This window comes from Numida meleagris, chromosome 25 (genome assembly GCF_002078875.1).
Source record: "Numida meleagris isolate 19003 breed g44 Domestic line chromosome 25, NumMel1.0, whole genome shotgun sequence".
NCBI lineage: Eukaryota > Metazoa > Chordata > Aves > Galliformes > Numididae > Numida > Numida meleagris.
The window spans coordinates 1,188,929-1,204,849 of record NC_034433.1 but is presented as its reverse complement, the minus strand read 5'-3'; the positions used below and the strand labels follow the sequence as shown (position 1 = coordinate 1,204,849).

Genomic DNA, 15,921 nt, shown 5'->3' with positions numbered 1-15,921 from the left:
TGTAAGGGATGGATCCTCTGACTCTATACAGGGAATGGATCTCCTGACCCCATATGCCCTTCTGGGGATGGTGCCAAGGGATGGATCTGCCCACCCCGCGTGCTCTGCAAAGGGATGGGTCTGTCCCTGCCCTGTGCTCTGCACTGGGACCACGGACCCCACGCTCCGTCCCCAGCCCTCTGCTGCACTGCCCGAGTGAGCTCAGCCAGCACGCCAACCCCACGGTGCTGCCCGCAGTCGTCCCCCCCGCAGCCCCCCACTCGCCTTCTTGAGCTGTTTGAGGTTGCTGGAGCGGATGGCCGCCAGGAGCTGATCTCGCGAGCTCTTCTCCTGCATGGGCGCCCGGTCCCCCATCTTCCTCTGCGTGGCCGGCGACAGCGAGTTCCTCAGGTTCTCGTTGATCAGCGGCGGGGCGAGTGGAGGAGGAGGTGGGGGCGGCGCGGCGGGCGCTCCCCCCTTCTTGGGAGAGTTTTTGGGGGACGTTTTGGGGGACGGCTGCGGGGACCCCTTGGGGGACCCCTTCGGGGCTCCGACCTTGGGCACCTCCAGCAGATCCTTCTTCTCGCCGCGCTCCTGGGCCAGTTTCTGCTCCTGGAGGCGCTTCTGCCTCTGCCTGTCCATGTTGCGGCTCAGCAGGTTGGTGACCGTCATGCGGGGCCCGGCCAGCTCGAAGTGGTAGCCCAGCTTGAGCAGCGTGGTGTTCTCCTTCAGCAGCTTGGCGATCTCCATCTCCGTCTTCCCCCCGCAGATGTGCCGCTGGTTGTGGAAGCGCAGCTCCGTCAGCGTGTCGTTCTGCAGCAGCGCCCGGAAAATGGCCAGGATGCCTTTCCCCGTGATGTGGTTGGAGTCCAGGTTGATGCTGGTCAGCACCTTGTTGGACTTCAGCATGATGGCGATGGCGAAGGCCACGTGGTCGTCGGCGCGGGTGTTGGCCAACGCGAACAGCTTGACCACCGTGTTGAACTCCAGCGCCTCGGTGAAGCGCACCAGGGTCTCGTTGTTGATGCAGTCCGAGTTGTTCACGTTCACCTCGGTGACCTCGGCGTCGTTGTTCTTCACCTTCTCGATGAGTTCGTCGAAGATGCTGGAGGCCTCGTCCTCCTTGGGCTGCTCGGGGGCAGTGCTGGGGGTGGGCGCGGGGCTGCTCTCGGCCGCTGCCTTGTCCTCCTCCTTCCCCTCTGCCTCTGCCTTGGGCTGGGGCTTCTCCTTCTCATCTGCCTTAGATTTTTTCGAAGCTGAGCTCTTTTCCTCTTCTTTTTTCTCTTTCTCTTTCTTCTCTCCTCCTTTGTTGTCTTTTTCTGCCTCTTTCTTTGACTCGGAGCTCTTCTCTTCCTCCTTTTTGTCCTTCTCTGTGCCCTTCTTCAGTGCTGACCTCTTTTCTTCTTCCTTTTTGTCCTTCTCTGCCTCCTTCTTTGCTGCTGAGCCCTTCTCCTCCTGCTTTTTATCCTTCCCTATGTCCTTCTTTAATGCTGAGCCCTTCTCCTCCTCCTTTTTATCTTTCCCCACGTCCTTCTTTAACACCGAGCCCTTCTCTTCCTTTTTGTCCTTCTCTGCATCCTTCTTTGCTGCCAAACCCTTCTCTTCCTCCTTCTTGTCTTTGCCCATCAGTTTTTTCTCCATGGCCTTGACCTTGTCGTTGATGGCTTTCCTGTCCTTGGTTTTGCTCTCAGCCTCCTCTTTAGCTTTCGGCTCCGTCTTCTGAGCGCTTTCTTCCTTCTTAGAGTCTTTCCCTGCTCCTGTATCGCGTTTTCGGGCCAGGTCTTTGGCAGGAGCTTCCTTTCCCTTTTCTTCTCCGTTCTTGACTTCTTTCTTCTCATCCAGCCTGCTTTCCTAGCAAAAGAGGAACACGGAGGCGTTAGCAGGGCAGGCTCCCTGAGCTCCAGCCTCACCGCCCCGGATTCACTTCCCCATGCACCTGGAGAGATGCACAGGACCCGCATTTGGCGACAGCAGTGCAGCTGTGACACCTCTCCGCTCCCACTGTGAGTCAGTGCTATGCAGGGATACCTCTGGCACTGGAGAATGCCCAGCACTGGGACCAAGCCTTCAACGCAGGGCACGACCCTGCTGCAATGCCTGCAGCCGAGTTTGGCAATTTGGGCTTCCTTCTCCCCGCTCCATGACTGGGGAGCACGTGAGGGTTAGCACCACGCCTGCACCCAGTGCCTTGTACCCCCAAATCGCAGCCAGGACCCCACAGCAGCCCCATCCTGGCCCGGTTCTGGCCCTCTGGGAGCGCTGCTTGGTGGGAAGAGCTGGCCAGGCCGCCAGCGGGCAGCGGCGGGGACAGCGTGTACCTGGCACAGATGCACACCAGCACACACAGATGCCATCTGGGACGAAGCTGTTTATTTAGCTAAGAGATTTCTTGGCTCCCCAGCGTGGAACCTGGGCAGGCGGCAGAGAGGCACGTGCCAGACCCACAGAGCCATGTCCGCAGCCCCAGCGGTGGGGATGGATGGGGAACGGGGTGCCACTGCCTCCAGCTCTGAGCTGGTGGCCCCAGTCGCTGCAGTGCGCCTGATCCTGGGTGGAGGTGGGGAAGGGGTGTGCGGTGCCACCCCGAAAGACCACGGTGAAGAGGAACTGGGGTCTGTGGCAGGAGGTGCATGGGAGGGGGCTGTGCTGCCTCACACTGAGCCCAGCGGTGCCTTTCAAAGGCATTTGGGCATGTCCTGGGCTGGAGGTTTGGGGATGTCCAAGGGTGGAGGTTCCTTGTGCAGCCTCCCAAGCTCTCCAACCCTTTCTCTTCCGCTCCTCAAGCTGCAGCCAGCAGCCTCAGCCCCACACCACACACTCCAAAAAGCCTTCTCCTTTCCAGCCCATGCTGTGCAGTTTGGTGATGCGGGGCTCGGAGCTTCCTGCCTCCCCAGGACAAAGCAGGGTGAAGGTTTTGGCCAAGAATGAACAGATCTTGAAGAAAGAGAAGAAAACTCTGGGGAGAAGGAGCTGCAAAACCTTCCATACTTAGAGGAGGCAATGGATTTCTCCAAATAAGACAAAACCAGAGTGAAATAATCAGCCCTGCGAGGCAAAGGCATCTCTCTTATCTTGTTATTACATCGTTAGCGCTGTTATCATTAAAGCAACTGCACCCTGATCTGCTGCCACATGTCCTGAGCAGAGAAGGAAGGCAGCAGTGACCACTGCAGGGAAAGGGGAAATGGAAAGGGAAGGGAAGGGGAAGGGAAAAGGGAAGGGGAAAGGAGGGATGCACGTGTCCCCTGCTCCTCCCTTTGCCTCCTGCAGCCTGGCCAGGGCCATCCCCACAGCCCCTCCATGGCCATTTTCAGCCCATATTTACCTTGGGCACCCAGAAACAGGCGCTCAGCACCCCTCCGTGCCATTCCCTCCGCTGCAAGCATGATTATTAGGGGAATATTTTTACACTGCGTGTCAGACCTTTAAAAATAAGCCTAATAAAAACAGCCTGGTACTGGGCTGATTAATCACTAGTGTTTTGATGAACTGAAATGCCTTCCCGTTTCCTCTAAATAGACTAAAATGAGCATTGCCATTGCTTGTTAGCATTTGCAACCCTCAAACCCACTCAGACGCTTCCTTAAAAGGCAAAGCAGGCCGGGAACTTCTTGCCTGGAATCCAAGCGCTCGCAGCCCGGTGTGAGCAGACGGGACCGGGCTGTGCCCTGAGCCCTGCGCTGAGCTGCTGTGGGGCTGTGGGGGAGCAAGGGGCTGCACCCTGCACCTGAAACCCCACTGCACGGGTTGGGGTGGAGAGCAGCATCGCTATGGGTGTCTGGGGCTGGGAGGTGGAAGGGATGGGGACTGCCCCGCTGTGCACGGAACTGGGTGCACGGTGAGAGGGGGGGTCCTGGGGTGGTGGGGGGGGACACGGGGGCTCTCCACATCCATGCCCAAGTGGAGGGAAGGGGCAACTGGCACGGTGCTGCTGTTGCATCAATCCCTGGCAGAGGGGAGCAGTAGAAATGCATTAGCAGAATAAATGTTTGGGTTTGGAGGGGGCCAGCTCGCAGCAACGCGCAGCTATTTGCGGAGGCATGTCCTGGGAAGAGGCACTCATGGCCAGCATCACGCTGCTGGGCTGCCCGCCCCAACGCAGCGGCCACGTGTTCAGCTCACTGGTGAACATGGCGTGAGCCATGGGGAGCTGCGCCATGGGGAGCTGTGCCTTGGGGAGCTGCACCATGGGGAGCTGCGCCATGGGGAGCTGCGCCATGGGGAGCTGTGCCTTGGGGAGCTGCGCCATGGGGAGCTGCGCCATGGGGAGCTGCGCCATGGGGAGCTGTGCCTTGGGGAGCTGCGCCATGGGGAGCTGCGCCATGGGGAGCTGTACCTTGGGGAGCTGTGCCCCAGCAATGACATGCAAACTCACCAACCGCCAGCAATGCTGGTAAATGGGGGTGGGCTCCAAAGGGGCTCCAGGTGCTGTTTGCTATGGGGGGCAACGGGAATGTAGGCTCTGAGCAAAGGGCTGTCCTGCACCACAGTGCACCAAGGGACAGCGGGAGCAGCTGAACTCCGTTAACCCAGGGACAATTTTAGGCACGCGGGTGAACTTCTGCACATAAAGTGGAGCTGAGCAGAGCACAGGGGTCTCCTCGTGACTCTCTCCCTCCCCAGCAACAACACTGGCTGAGCCATTTCTGCGTGCTGGCTTTGGCCAGGACATGGTCTGTCCACCCAGAGCTGTGCTCCATGCACCAGATCCCTTCAGAGCTGCAGCACAAATCCTGCACCAAGAGACCACCCCTTTCCCCCAGCCCCTGCTGTGACAACAACTTCCCTGCAGCCAGCAGGACCATTTTGCAGCCCATGGGAACCGTGCGAATCCCGAGTGGCAGAGGGGATTTTGGAGCAGGGAGCAGCACACATCCTGCCTGCATGCAGCCAGAGGCTGCTGGGCACACCCACACCCCCATCCCACAGCTCGGCCATGGGGAAAGGGGTGAGAGAGCCGGACACAAGGCACGTGGAGCTCCCAGGACACAGTGATGTCCCCTGCTGTCCAAATACACGTCGTTTTGCCCTTGATGCTCCTGGGTATTTGGGTGTCATTATGCTCCAGGCATGCAGGAGGGTTGCTCTATCCAAGTGGATCCGCATCAAGCGAGCCACGCTGCTTCCTTCCTCCAATCCCTGGTCAATTTTGAGTAACCTGGGGGGGACTCAGAGCCAGGGATATCCCTGGACAAACACAGCATCCTTGCCAGAGTCCAGAGAGCCACTGAACCCAAGCAGAGACCTGGGGGCAGCCCCCATGATTTGTGCTCCCGGCACTGCCCTGCCTGCAGCTGCCCTAAGGGCTCCCTGCTAGGGCCGTCCCCAGGCACTTTTGGGCTTCTTGGCATGAAGCAGGAGTGGGAGGACCTGAGCGCTGCCAAGGGACCCACGCAGACCCAGCGTGACCCCCAGGCTGTGCCCTATGTGCTGAAGCCCTGAGCAATGTGAACGGCTTCCTGCCCCATCCCGCCTCGGCCATCACTGTCACTTTAATTAGAAGCCTCGTTATCCCCTTCTCTTCTGCCCTGGCCTTCCTGACCCCAGCGCTGGCTGCAGACTCGCCCTTCCCAGGCCAATGCTCCTCCTGAGACGCAGCGCTGTCCTCCGGGGACCAGCCGGCTCCTGGCCCTGACTTTTGCCTTACTTTGCCTTCATTGGTGAATTAAAGCAGATAATAAAAGTCTCAGCGGCATTTCCCTTCCTAGCACAGCCCCGGCTCAGCCGTGGTGCCACGCAGCCATTTTCCAGAGAGCCCTTGGAGCTGCTGGGTACTTCGCAAATGGGAAGTTTCATTCCCTGATAAAAGCTGGTTTTAGAAATCTGGGTTTTCCTCTTCGACCCACTGTTTCCCAGCACAGCCTGAAGGGGATACTCCCAACCTGAGGCTACTTTTCTGCTCACACCCCCTCCAGCTGGGGCTGCAAGGGGCGGCGTGTGCATCTCCAAGCCCTCCTTTGGGTGTCTCATTTGCACCAGGCTGAAGGAGGATTGAGGAAAGCGATGAGCAGGAGGGGATGGAGCGCCGTGCCGCTGTGGATGCCTCCTCCCTGCCAGGAGCCGCACATGGAGCGCGTTGGCACCCAGCTGCTGTTCCCACCATGGCAAAGCCTGGGGGTGGGTGGCACGGCCGATTTGCCCCGGCTCTGAGCCACAGAGACCACTGCAGCACACGAACGATGGAGTCATGCTGCTAACCAGAGCGAGACGTCACCGATTCGAGCTCTTTTCCTGCTCCTTATCTCTCTTTATCAGCAAAACATAAACAGACAATAAAGCTCCCCCCCGGTGGCAGCTCGGCCCATATAAGCCCAACACTCCAAACATTTCCCCAGGTTTGTCTGCATCCCCGTTGTGCCTTATGTAAATACAGAACCCTCCTGCCCACTCGTGCCCTTAGATGGGCCGGGTGCCTCGTAGGCACACAGAGCCCCTGGCATCACTGTGAGCCCAGGAAGGGCACCGTCCTGGAAGCGATGCTCCTTCTCAAGCCTGGCTGAGTGAAAGGCAAAGCCTGGGGATGGCAGCGGTCCTTGGGGGGGGGGACGGGCTGATAACCAGAGCTTAAATCCAGCTGTGTTAGTCACAGACCCGTAAGATGCTTCAGCAATGATACAAGCGCTGCTTTTCCCTTAGTTATGATTCCCCTTGAGTCTGTCCTGGCTATTTAAATCCAGAGCTTGTTTTTCTTCCAGATAGTTCCATGAAAAAAAAACAAAAGAAAAACCAAAACAACAAGATTTGGCCATGAATATGAAGCTGAAACACCAGCTTGGTCCTCTGTGGTATCACAGAAGGGCTCCCCAGCAGGGACCTCACCTGGCTGGGTACCGCTTCCCACTGTTAGGGCACTGCTTGTTCTCAGTGCTGGGTTCACCGCCACCAGGCTGCCTGAGCCTACACGTGCACACCCCAGCAACCAGGGAGGAAGGACGGGGGGGGGGTTTTGGAAGACCATCCCATGGAGTTTGGGAGAGGCATGCTGCAAAGATTCCAGGTGACCACAGCTCAGTTAATCACACTGCTCAATGCCACCGCTTCCGAACGACACCATGTTCCCAGCCTGGACGTCTCTCACTGTGTCTTTGCCCACTGCACCGAGAAGGCAGCAGCAATTAGAGACCTCATTTACCCATTGGTGAGCACTACCAACCTGCCCTCCCCGGAGGCACAGGCCCGCAGCAAGGGTGCATCCGAGGAGCGGCACGGCCCCAAGCGCTCGCTGGCAATAGGAAATGAAGATGAATTAATTAATGCATCGCCCAGCTATGCGTTTGGCTGCGCGGCGCAGAGAAGTCAGGGCAAAGCTCACGTCTATTTTGGGCTGTTTATAAACTGCCTCCTAGTTACCCAAGTTTGCCCTTTTCATCGCAGAGAAAGACGGCGTGTTGTTGCGGAGTCACGACAATTCCAGATCTGCCCCCTCCGCCCCCCCCCCCAGCTTTTAGGAGGGCATTGAGGTGCCTGGAGCGGGTCTGAAACTGAGAAAAGACCACAAGCAGAGCTGGGAGAGCGGCAGGACCCAAGCCTTTCCCCTTAAAACGCCCTGCTTCCCACTTTGGCAAAGTTCTGCACATCCTTCCTAACACACAGTGTAGGGAGGAGGGGATGGGGCATCGGACCCTTGGTGGTCTGCAGCTCTCGGCCAAGGGGAGGCCTTGCAGGCAGAGCTCTGGCAGCCAGGGGCGGTGAGCCGGGGAGGGGAGTTGTGTGCGGTGGGAATTGCTCCCCCAGCCCACGCTGAGCACCGCATATAGAAGTGATGGCTGCGGCCAGGGGAGAGCTGGGAGCGCTGCTTAACCCCTTGCGCAGGACTCCAAAAGAAACCTGCCCCTCCCCTGCCCTTCTCAGCTCTCCCTGTTTGCATCCTGGCTGCATCCCAGGCCTTGGTCAGGACAGGGGCTCCGTGGCAGAACAGAATGGCAGAACATCCCGAGCCAGAGGGGACTACGGGGATCGTGGAGCACAGCTCCAGGCTGCACACACTGCAGCGTGACTCTGCTTCCCCCTCGTTCCCTTGTATTCCAACTCATATCGTGGCTCAGGGATGAAGGGTCTACCTGGTTTTACTGAGTGCAGGCAACACGCAAGCTCCTTACCAGGGATTTACCACTGGCAGATTCAGACTAGCATTAGAATCGTATATATCATTATCTGCCACGACGTTTCATTTCCCAGTGTGTTTCATGGGACCAGTCTCCAGTGTTTTAACTCCAGTGTCCCAGCGCAGTCCGTACTCCAGTGAGCACTCCCCTCATGAAGGAGGGATCCTTCTCAGCGTGCAGCCCCAGAAGGCTCGTGCTGGTTCTTACATTGCCCGCGAAAACGATTCGGTAAAAGCATCCCCTGGCTGTGGTCCTTCAACACAACACTACACGAGAAACGGAGACCGCTTCCAAAATGCCGCTCCCAGGTGGGGCTGAGGTTTTTCCCTTCTCCTTTCTGCCCGAGCACCGCTGGAAGCAGAGCAGCTCGGGGCGGTGCACGCCCCGGCCCAAGCACGGATCCTGCCCTTGCTGTGCAGGAGCAGAGCTGCAGTTCCCCTCTGCAGAGCTCTGGCTCAGCCTGCCGTGGAAAGCGAGGGAAACCGAATGCTTCCCAGCCTCCCACGCACCGAGCACATACCAAATATTCTTAGAGCAGAGGTTAATAAATGCTGCGGGGAAGCGGGACTGGCTGCCACCGAGGCGAGGCACAGATCCACGGGGTGAGGGCTGGCACGACGTTCTCTCGCCCCGAGGAAGATCTTAAAGGATTGAACCCGATGCAGAGAAGGAGATAAACGTACCCAACCCAAAATAAGAGGATGAGTTTTAGCTGGACGACGAACACGGAAGGAATGGCTTAGGGCAAAACCTGCTCCTTGGGGTGACTCCCACCAAGCAGCAAACTTCTCCTTGCAGTTATTCCGCAAGGAACGGAGGTTGTTGAAGCCCCCAGCCCTGCCCAGAGGCAAGGAGAAGCCCCCTGACAGCAGCTTGGGCTTTCGGACAGCTCCCAAAAGCCCCCGTTGGCTGCCAGCTCCCTGCCCCGTCCCCCGGTCTGCCCACCACTCCTCAACACGTCCCTTCAAACAGCTCTTACACACAGCCGTGCCCAAGGAGCAGCACAGCGTGGGGAGATGGGACTTACATCCACCGCCTTCTCCCTCTGGAGACGTTTCCTGGGCTCTTTCTCGTGGTGGTTGAGCACCGGGTCGCAGTTCTGCGCGCTGGCCGGGGGCTTTTCCGCTTGGTTCTTCGGACTCGGCTCCGCAGGGATGCTTCCATCAGAATCCACCACATCCAGCTCCTTCTCCAGCTCCTCCATCTCCTCCGGAGACAGAGTCGACAGCAAGCTGTCGATGTCCGGATCTTCACTAACTTGTCGCCGATATTTGGCGACTTTGGACATCTTGGCCCGTTGGCGAGACACGGTGGCGGTTGTTGTGGTACCCAAAGCAGGAGAAAAAAAAACCAGAGCCGAGGCTCTCACACTGCTTCCCGCAGCGGCAGCAGGTGCTGAAGTGTTAAATCTCAGCTCTGCAGCCCGGGGTACGGTGCTGATGGAGAGGGGACATCCCTCGGCCCAAGGGTTGGCCGATACCAGGGCCCAGCCAATGGAGCCCAGCGGGAGGCGGGGAATGGTGCAGTCGGGGGAGCCTGAAACCCGAGGACATTCCAGGGAACCATGCAGAGCTGCATGACCAAATTTAGTCCGGAGCATTTAGCCTTTTAAAGGCAATGGGCCAACGGAGTGAGAAAAACATGCAAAAATGCACACAAGCTGGCAGGCTGGGGAGCTGGGGGCTGGGGGCACCTCCTGGCCCGGGGGCGTGGGTAACAGGGTCAGTCTTACCCCAAGCCCCCCACTTACAGGAGGGCAGATTTTCGGGAGCTGGGTGTTGTGCTCCTGACAGCTCTCGGCTGAAATCAGCAGCAGCGTGCCCACCCCTGAGCTTCATCCATCCTTATCCTGATGCTCTCCAGTGTCTGTGGGGTCAGCCCGTCAGGGAGGGGCTGGCGGAGGTGCTGGTGTGGGCTGCTTTCTGCACAGAGGATGTGCAAAGCCCCGCAGGCACCAGCACTGCGTGCCCACCCGGTTCTGCTCCATGGTCTGAGCCCAGCGCTGGCCTTTGGTACCGGGTCAGTGCTTCTGCACATTCCCCATCATCTGAAGGGGGGTTTCTGCAGCTGCTCTTCGTCACAGCTCTCCCATTCCCCCTTGCCCATCCTCACAGACATCCCTCCTTCTGCACAGGCTGAATTCCTGACTGTCTTCTGCTTCTGGTTCAGGCGGTGCCCTAAGCCCGGGCTTTGCTCGGAGGCACCTACTTTCCACTGGCCTAATCTGTACAGAGGCTTTCTGGCATCTGCAATGTCTCCCAGGGGGACGTGGCAGATGTGCTCTTTCTCTCCAAGTTTCAGAGCAGCTTTACCCCATGCACAACATTTGGTACCCATTTGATACGCTGCTGGCTTCGCCCTTTTACTTCATTCCTTATCACCCTCCTGGTATTTACTGCCTGCTCTCAGATCTCTCTCCTGGCCCATGCGAGCAGCCCTCTGGTCTCCTCCACTGGAATGAGCTCTCCTAAGAGAGCCCAGTGACCCTCCCCGCTGTCTCGGGGCTCAGATCTCACCCCCCGCACAGACACGGGGTGCTCCAGGTGAGCCTCCCGGCGCCTCGTGCTGCAGACCAGACATTCCCCATCTGGACGGGAAACGCGGGCTGCTTGCGTTCTAGGATTTCTCTTATCTCCGGCATTGCAGCACTCAGCTCCTGCTCATAGCCTTCCTATGATTCAGACACGCAACTGAGATTTTTTCCAGATTGGGGAAGAAACTGTTGTTTTTAGTTTCCAAGCGCATACCCTTAAACATTGTGCTACTGCATTTCATCCCACGTCACCCCCTCACTCCTGTCTCCCTGGGGCCCTGTGCTCCCCATCTACGCTGACCACAGCGATGCCAGGGAACGTGGCATGCTCAGGAAATGCTGCCTGTGCTCCTCAGAGCTGTGCTAAGTGAAAAGGCAAAGCTCTCCAACCAGACCGAGCAAGGAGGAACCCCAGTGCCACCCCCCGCCGCTTTCTCCCTCTCCCTTCCTGCTGCTGAGTGTGGGGTGGGCATCACACGTCCCCTGCTGTGGGATCTGCTGGGCTCTCCTCCATGGGGCTGCAAAGCTGTCTGTGCAGAGGTGACATTCCTTCACTAGCAGAGGCCCTTTGGCAAGAGCAGAGAGGCTGGGAGAGGCCCAGGGGTTGCTCCAGCTGGTCACAGCTTACAGCGCATGGTTTCACTGTGATTTATCTTGGCTGTTATGCATCCCTTCGGATGCTGGCGTAGCTCTGAAACCACCCTGTTCCACGGAGCTCTCAGTGCCATAAGAGAGAAAACACTGGAAAGAATATTTAGGTCTCATCACAGAATAAGAGGAGGAACTCTGGAGATGGTTGCAGCGGCTGCTCTTCATAGGCCAGCAGCAGCTGGGGCTGGGGAAACGTGGGGCCCTCGTGCTGCAGCCACCACTGAGTTAGTGCTGGGCCCTGGAAGCTCTGCACGGCGCGGCACAGCTTGGCACACACAGCACGGCACAGTGCAACACGGCACGGCACGGAGGAGCTCCATCACCTGCAAATCTGATGGCTCTGCAGCCTCTGCTCTTATCAGGATTCCCATTCCCATAGCAACTGATCACCTCGGAGGCACTCACAGCGGTCTCCTCTGAAACACAGCAGTGTTACCAGCCACGTCTTAGGGATGAGGATCCGACACGGAGTGAGGTGAAGTGCCTTCTCCTGGCACACGTGAGGGTCTCAGGCAGATCTCCCCAAGCCCATTCCCAGCTGCATTTCTGCCTCCTTTTCTTCTATCAGCCGGTAGAGCACAATCGAGAAATGGATGGATTCCTCCCAGCTGTTTTATCTGCCCCTTCCTTCAGAGCCTGGAGGATGGAAGGTTGAGCCCCTGATCTTTGCGTTTCACAGCACGCCCCCTGCAAAGCAAGCAGCATCTCCACGCTGCAGCTCTTCCCAGTCTCACCAGTAGGAGCTGCTGCTCTCTCAAACCCAACCGCAGCCCCACACCAAACCTCCCCTTGCAAAACACCTGCTCCCTCCCAGCGGCCTGCCCCGTGCCACGGCTGTCCCCACCCCCAGCAGCTGGGACAAGGCTGGGCAGACTGCAGAGCTGAGCAGAGGAACGTGATAAGGCTCAACAAGAGCAAGCGCAGGGTCCTACAGCTGTATGCATCAGTTCAGGTTCGGGGCTGAGCTGCTGGAAAGGAGCTCTGCAGAAAAGGACCTGGGGGTCCTGGTAGACCAATGGTTGACCACGGGCTGATCAGAGCCAGGTTCCTATGCAACCTGTCATAGGGAACCTGCGTTGGGGTGGGGAGCTGCGGAGGTCCCTTCCAATCCTCACGGCTCTTGCGTTTCTGAGTTTTCCCAGTCGTTCCCTCTCCCAAAGCCACACCACCACCTCCTGGTGACGTCCACCCCTGCAGCACCGCTTCCCTGCCCCCTCCAACGAGGACAAACGCGGCACCTCTGCGCGCAGCCCCTGGAGCCGTGTTTGCAAGGAGCCCTTCACAGCAAACAGCAGCAGCAGGAGCACGTCACCCCGTCCCATTGCTTCAACCCATGATTTATTAGCGCAGTTAAGGGCCTCGCTGGTAGTTGAGGCACAATCCACGCTGCAGCTGAGCGATCCGCCGTCATTACAAGAGAGGGCTGCGTGGGGTTAATATAGGGGCGGGAGGAGACCGAGCGATGTGCAGCTGGGTGACTGGGAGCCCTCTTTCCTGCAGCCCGACGCCCTGTGAGGACAGCCCGCTACAACCGCCCTCCCTAAGGTGCACACGTTGGGTCGCACCGAGACAGGCGACAGAATCGCAACAAGCGCCGGCAGCGAGCCGGGCACTAGGACCCAGCCGCTCCCATCCACCCCTCGGGGGCGTGGCCAAAGGGGCACGACGCATGCGCAGTCCCGACGACCGCCGTCCCGCCCTCTTCCCCGATTGGTCGGCGCGGTGGGGCGAGGGGCCAATCGCGGGGCGGCAGGGCGGGCGGGGTCGGCGGCGCGTGCGAAGATGGAGGAGTACGCGCGCGAGCCCTGGTGAGCGGCGCGGCGCGCGCGGCGGCCGTTGGGCTTTGGCGGGCTCCGGCGTGCGCGCGGGCGGGGCGGGAACCGCCTGAGGGGAGCGGGATGGCGGCTCCGGGAGCGGGAGGCCGAGGGGGGCGGGAGGTGACCTTGGCGACGCCGCTGTCATGGCCGCCGCTTCCGGACTGCGTCACTGTGGCCCGCGGAGGCCGTGCTCGCCGCCCTCCGGCGCAGTGCCGTTCCCTGAACACCCCCCGTGGGGCTGCAGGCCGCCGCGAGGCCTCCCCTCCGCCTCCTCACGGCGCTTTCCCCCTCTGTGAGACTTCCTTAAAGTCAGGGAAGCGGTTAATACTAAGCATGCCGGTAACCCGAATTAATAATGGAGTGATCTCCTCAGGTTCCCCCCGCTATGGGCGCTTTGTGCCAGCCTGCAACGCCTGTCCTCAGAAGACGAGGCAGGAGGTGGCTGTGCTGCTCTCAGAGCCATTTCCTCGTTTAAAAACCGTGCAGCAAACCCAATTTCTTGTTTAAAAGCTGTTCCTGCAGAGGTGTGGGGGTAGTTAAGGGGAAAACTTAAGGACTCTGATGGTAACTAATGGGCATCACTTCTGTGGGATGGTTAGAGATGGACAGATCCACAAGAATGTTCCATGATTGAGTCTAATGAGGCTTTTGAAAAGAGCAGTCACATTAATTGTCCCGAGCTGACAGCCCAGGGAGGTGGGGTCACTGTCCCCAGAGGGGTTTGGAGCCGTGGGGATGTGGCACTGAGGGACATGGAGATGGGGAGCTCCGAGATCTTGTCTGGTCTTAATGATTCTGCGACCCTGTGGTTTTGCTGTGTGGGAATCCAGTGACGTTGTGGGGAAAGGAAGGCCTCTTCGCATCATCTGTTTGGATTGCCGGCAAACCTTTTAACGAGATCGCTCTTAACAAGCTAACGAAGGAGGAGAGCTGCGGTGAGATGTTTTATTCCTAGCAGCAGATCTCAGTCTGGGCAGGAGGCACAGAGAAGAGAGAAAAACAATGCGAGGAGTGACCTGGAGGCCACACATCTCAGCTCTGATGGCAGTGTGCAGGAATCAGGGGCTTGGGGTGAAAATAAGACATGAAACAGGGCTGCATCATATAATTTCATCAAAACTAGAGGGGATTTGTTAGGAACGTGAGATGGAAGCTTGTGACGGGCAGCAAAAAAGAAGGACAATGCATGGTGGGACTGCGTTCCGCCCGCCCACTGCTGTCTGGGGGACTGAAGACTTTGCAGGAAGCAGTTAAAAACTCGTGGCAAAACGTGCAGTGCAGTGAGCGTTCAGGGGAAAAGGAGCAGGAGCAATACATTGAGAGTGAGTTCAGAAAAGCACACTGATGCTCTTATTGCAGAATTTGTGAGCCCTGGGCTTGCCATAGCGTTCAGCTCTGTGTTTTGCTAGGGTTGCTGCTCACTGCCCGTGCAGCAGTCGTAGCCACCTGAGTGCTTGGCTTTTACTTTTGTTAGGTTTTGATGTAAGATGAAAGACACTAAACAGCTTGGTTTGTGCATACGCTGCAGAATTCCCAGCAGTGGGAGCACGGCTAATTGCAGGCTGGTGCTCACAGGGAGGGGGAGAATTACAAAGCTCTCATGCTTGGCAGCGGCGTTGAAGGGGACGTGAGCCCCACATGAAAGCTCGTTTCTGCAGTTGAAAGCATGTGCTGAGAGGAAGCTGCTGCCTGTTTGGAAGCATTTGATGCTCCACAAGGTTGCCCTTTGGCAGCTCTGCGCGGGCGTTGCTGCGTTTTGTTTTAATGAACTTCAAAGACCCTGGATGCATCAGAAAAACCTTTTCAGTTTAACAACAGATGACTTTGAAGTCTCTCATTTCAATAACCAGAGCTAAGGAAAAGTATGAGGAACTCAGGGAAGCGGTATTTTGTGCTAGCTGTGAGCTGAGTCTTGTTTGAAATTGCCAGTCAGGTTTTCTGTAGGTCATGAGAGTGAGAAGAGAAAAATTAAAGTTATTTACACTGCATAATTAGGGCAGAGCTGGTGGTCAGCTGGAATTCTGCGGAGGTTTTCCGTGATGGAAATACAGCTCTGTGCCACGTGTGAGGAGTTCAAGCAACTCTGTGCATTCGATGCTTACTCCTGCAGGGGACAGGCTGTTAGCCTTTGCTGAATGCCCAGCTGGTTTTGCTGCAGCGTTTCCTCTGGTGGTGATGCTGCTCAGCAAGCTGTGGGTGAGGCGGTGTGGTGGGCAGGCTTGCCTCCTCGCACCACTTTTGGGTTCTTTGCCATTCGTTTAGGTGGTGGATTTCCAACAGCAGTGCTCCAGAGGCATGAGTGGTGGATCTGCCACAATGGCTTGCACAGTGTGACATGATGGAGCGCAGCATTTCCATCTTTGTGTTTCCTTACAGTCCCTGGAGGATAGTTGATGACTGCGGAGGTGCCTTCACCATGGGAGCGATAGGAGGCGGCATTTTCCAGGCCATCAAAGGCTTCAGGAATTCCCCAGTGGTAAGTAAAGCCATTTGAGCAGCGCATTCAGAGCGCACCTCTGCTGTCTCTGTCCATCAGCAGTGCAACTTGCCAGCAGAGGGTAAGGCAGAAGGAATCCTGATACACAGGGATGGGCTGTGTGTTGCTAATCAGCAGCCAGCTGGGTCTCCTGACTCTGGGTGAAAGTGCTGCTTTCCTGTTCCTGCTGAAGGCAGCAGTGGGCACCTGTGGCTGGTGTCCCTCACACATCACCCTTCAGGGTGGCAGGCAGTGCTGAGCAGAACTGCTCCCTCAGCTTCTGGTCCCTTAGATCTGCTCCCTCAGCTTCTGGTCCCTTAGATCTGCTCCCTCAGCTTCTGGTCCCTTAGATCTGCTCCC

At 57.9% G+C, this 15,921-nt stretch overlaps 2 protein-coding genes across 4 annotated transcripts in view; one reads left to right on the top strand and one right to left on the bottom strand.

The window, feature by feature from the left end:
- Positions 1 to 9,565, bottom strand: part of LMOD1 (leiomodin 1) — a 15,263-nt gene extending 5,698 nt beyond the window's left edge. Inside the window, exons 1-2 of the mRNA XM_021377121.1 lie at positions 9,112 to 9,565; positions 265 to 1,830 (exon numbers count right to left, since the gene is read on the bottom strand). Coding sequence (XP_021232796.1) covers positions 265 to 1,830; positions 9,112 to 9,372 — 1,827 coding nt within the window. The 5' untranslated portion in view covers positions 9,373 to 9,565. The remainder of the gene's footprint in view (positions 1 to 264; positions 1,831 to 9,111) is intronic.
- Positions 12,940 to 15,921, top strand: part of TIMM17A (translocase of inner mitochondrial membrane 17A) — an 8,089-nt gene continuing 5,107 nt past the window's right edge. The window contains exons 1-2 of one of the 3 annotated variants that reach the window (XM_021377134.1): positions 12,940 to 13,076; positions 15,462 to 15,561. In XM_021377134.1, coding sequence (XP_021232809.1) covers positions 13,051 to 13,076; positions 15,462 to 15,561 — 126 coding nt within the window. In that variant the 5' untranslated portion in view covers positions 12,940 to 13,050. Of the gene's footprint in view, positions 13,077 to 13,899; positions 14,021 to 15,461; positions 15,562 to 15,921 lie in introns of those variants that run through there. The other 2 variants (XM_021377133.1, XM_021377135.1) reach the window with 2 other exon arrangements.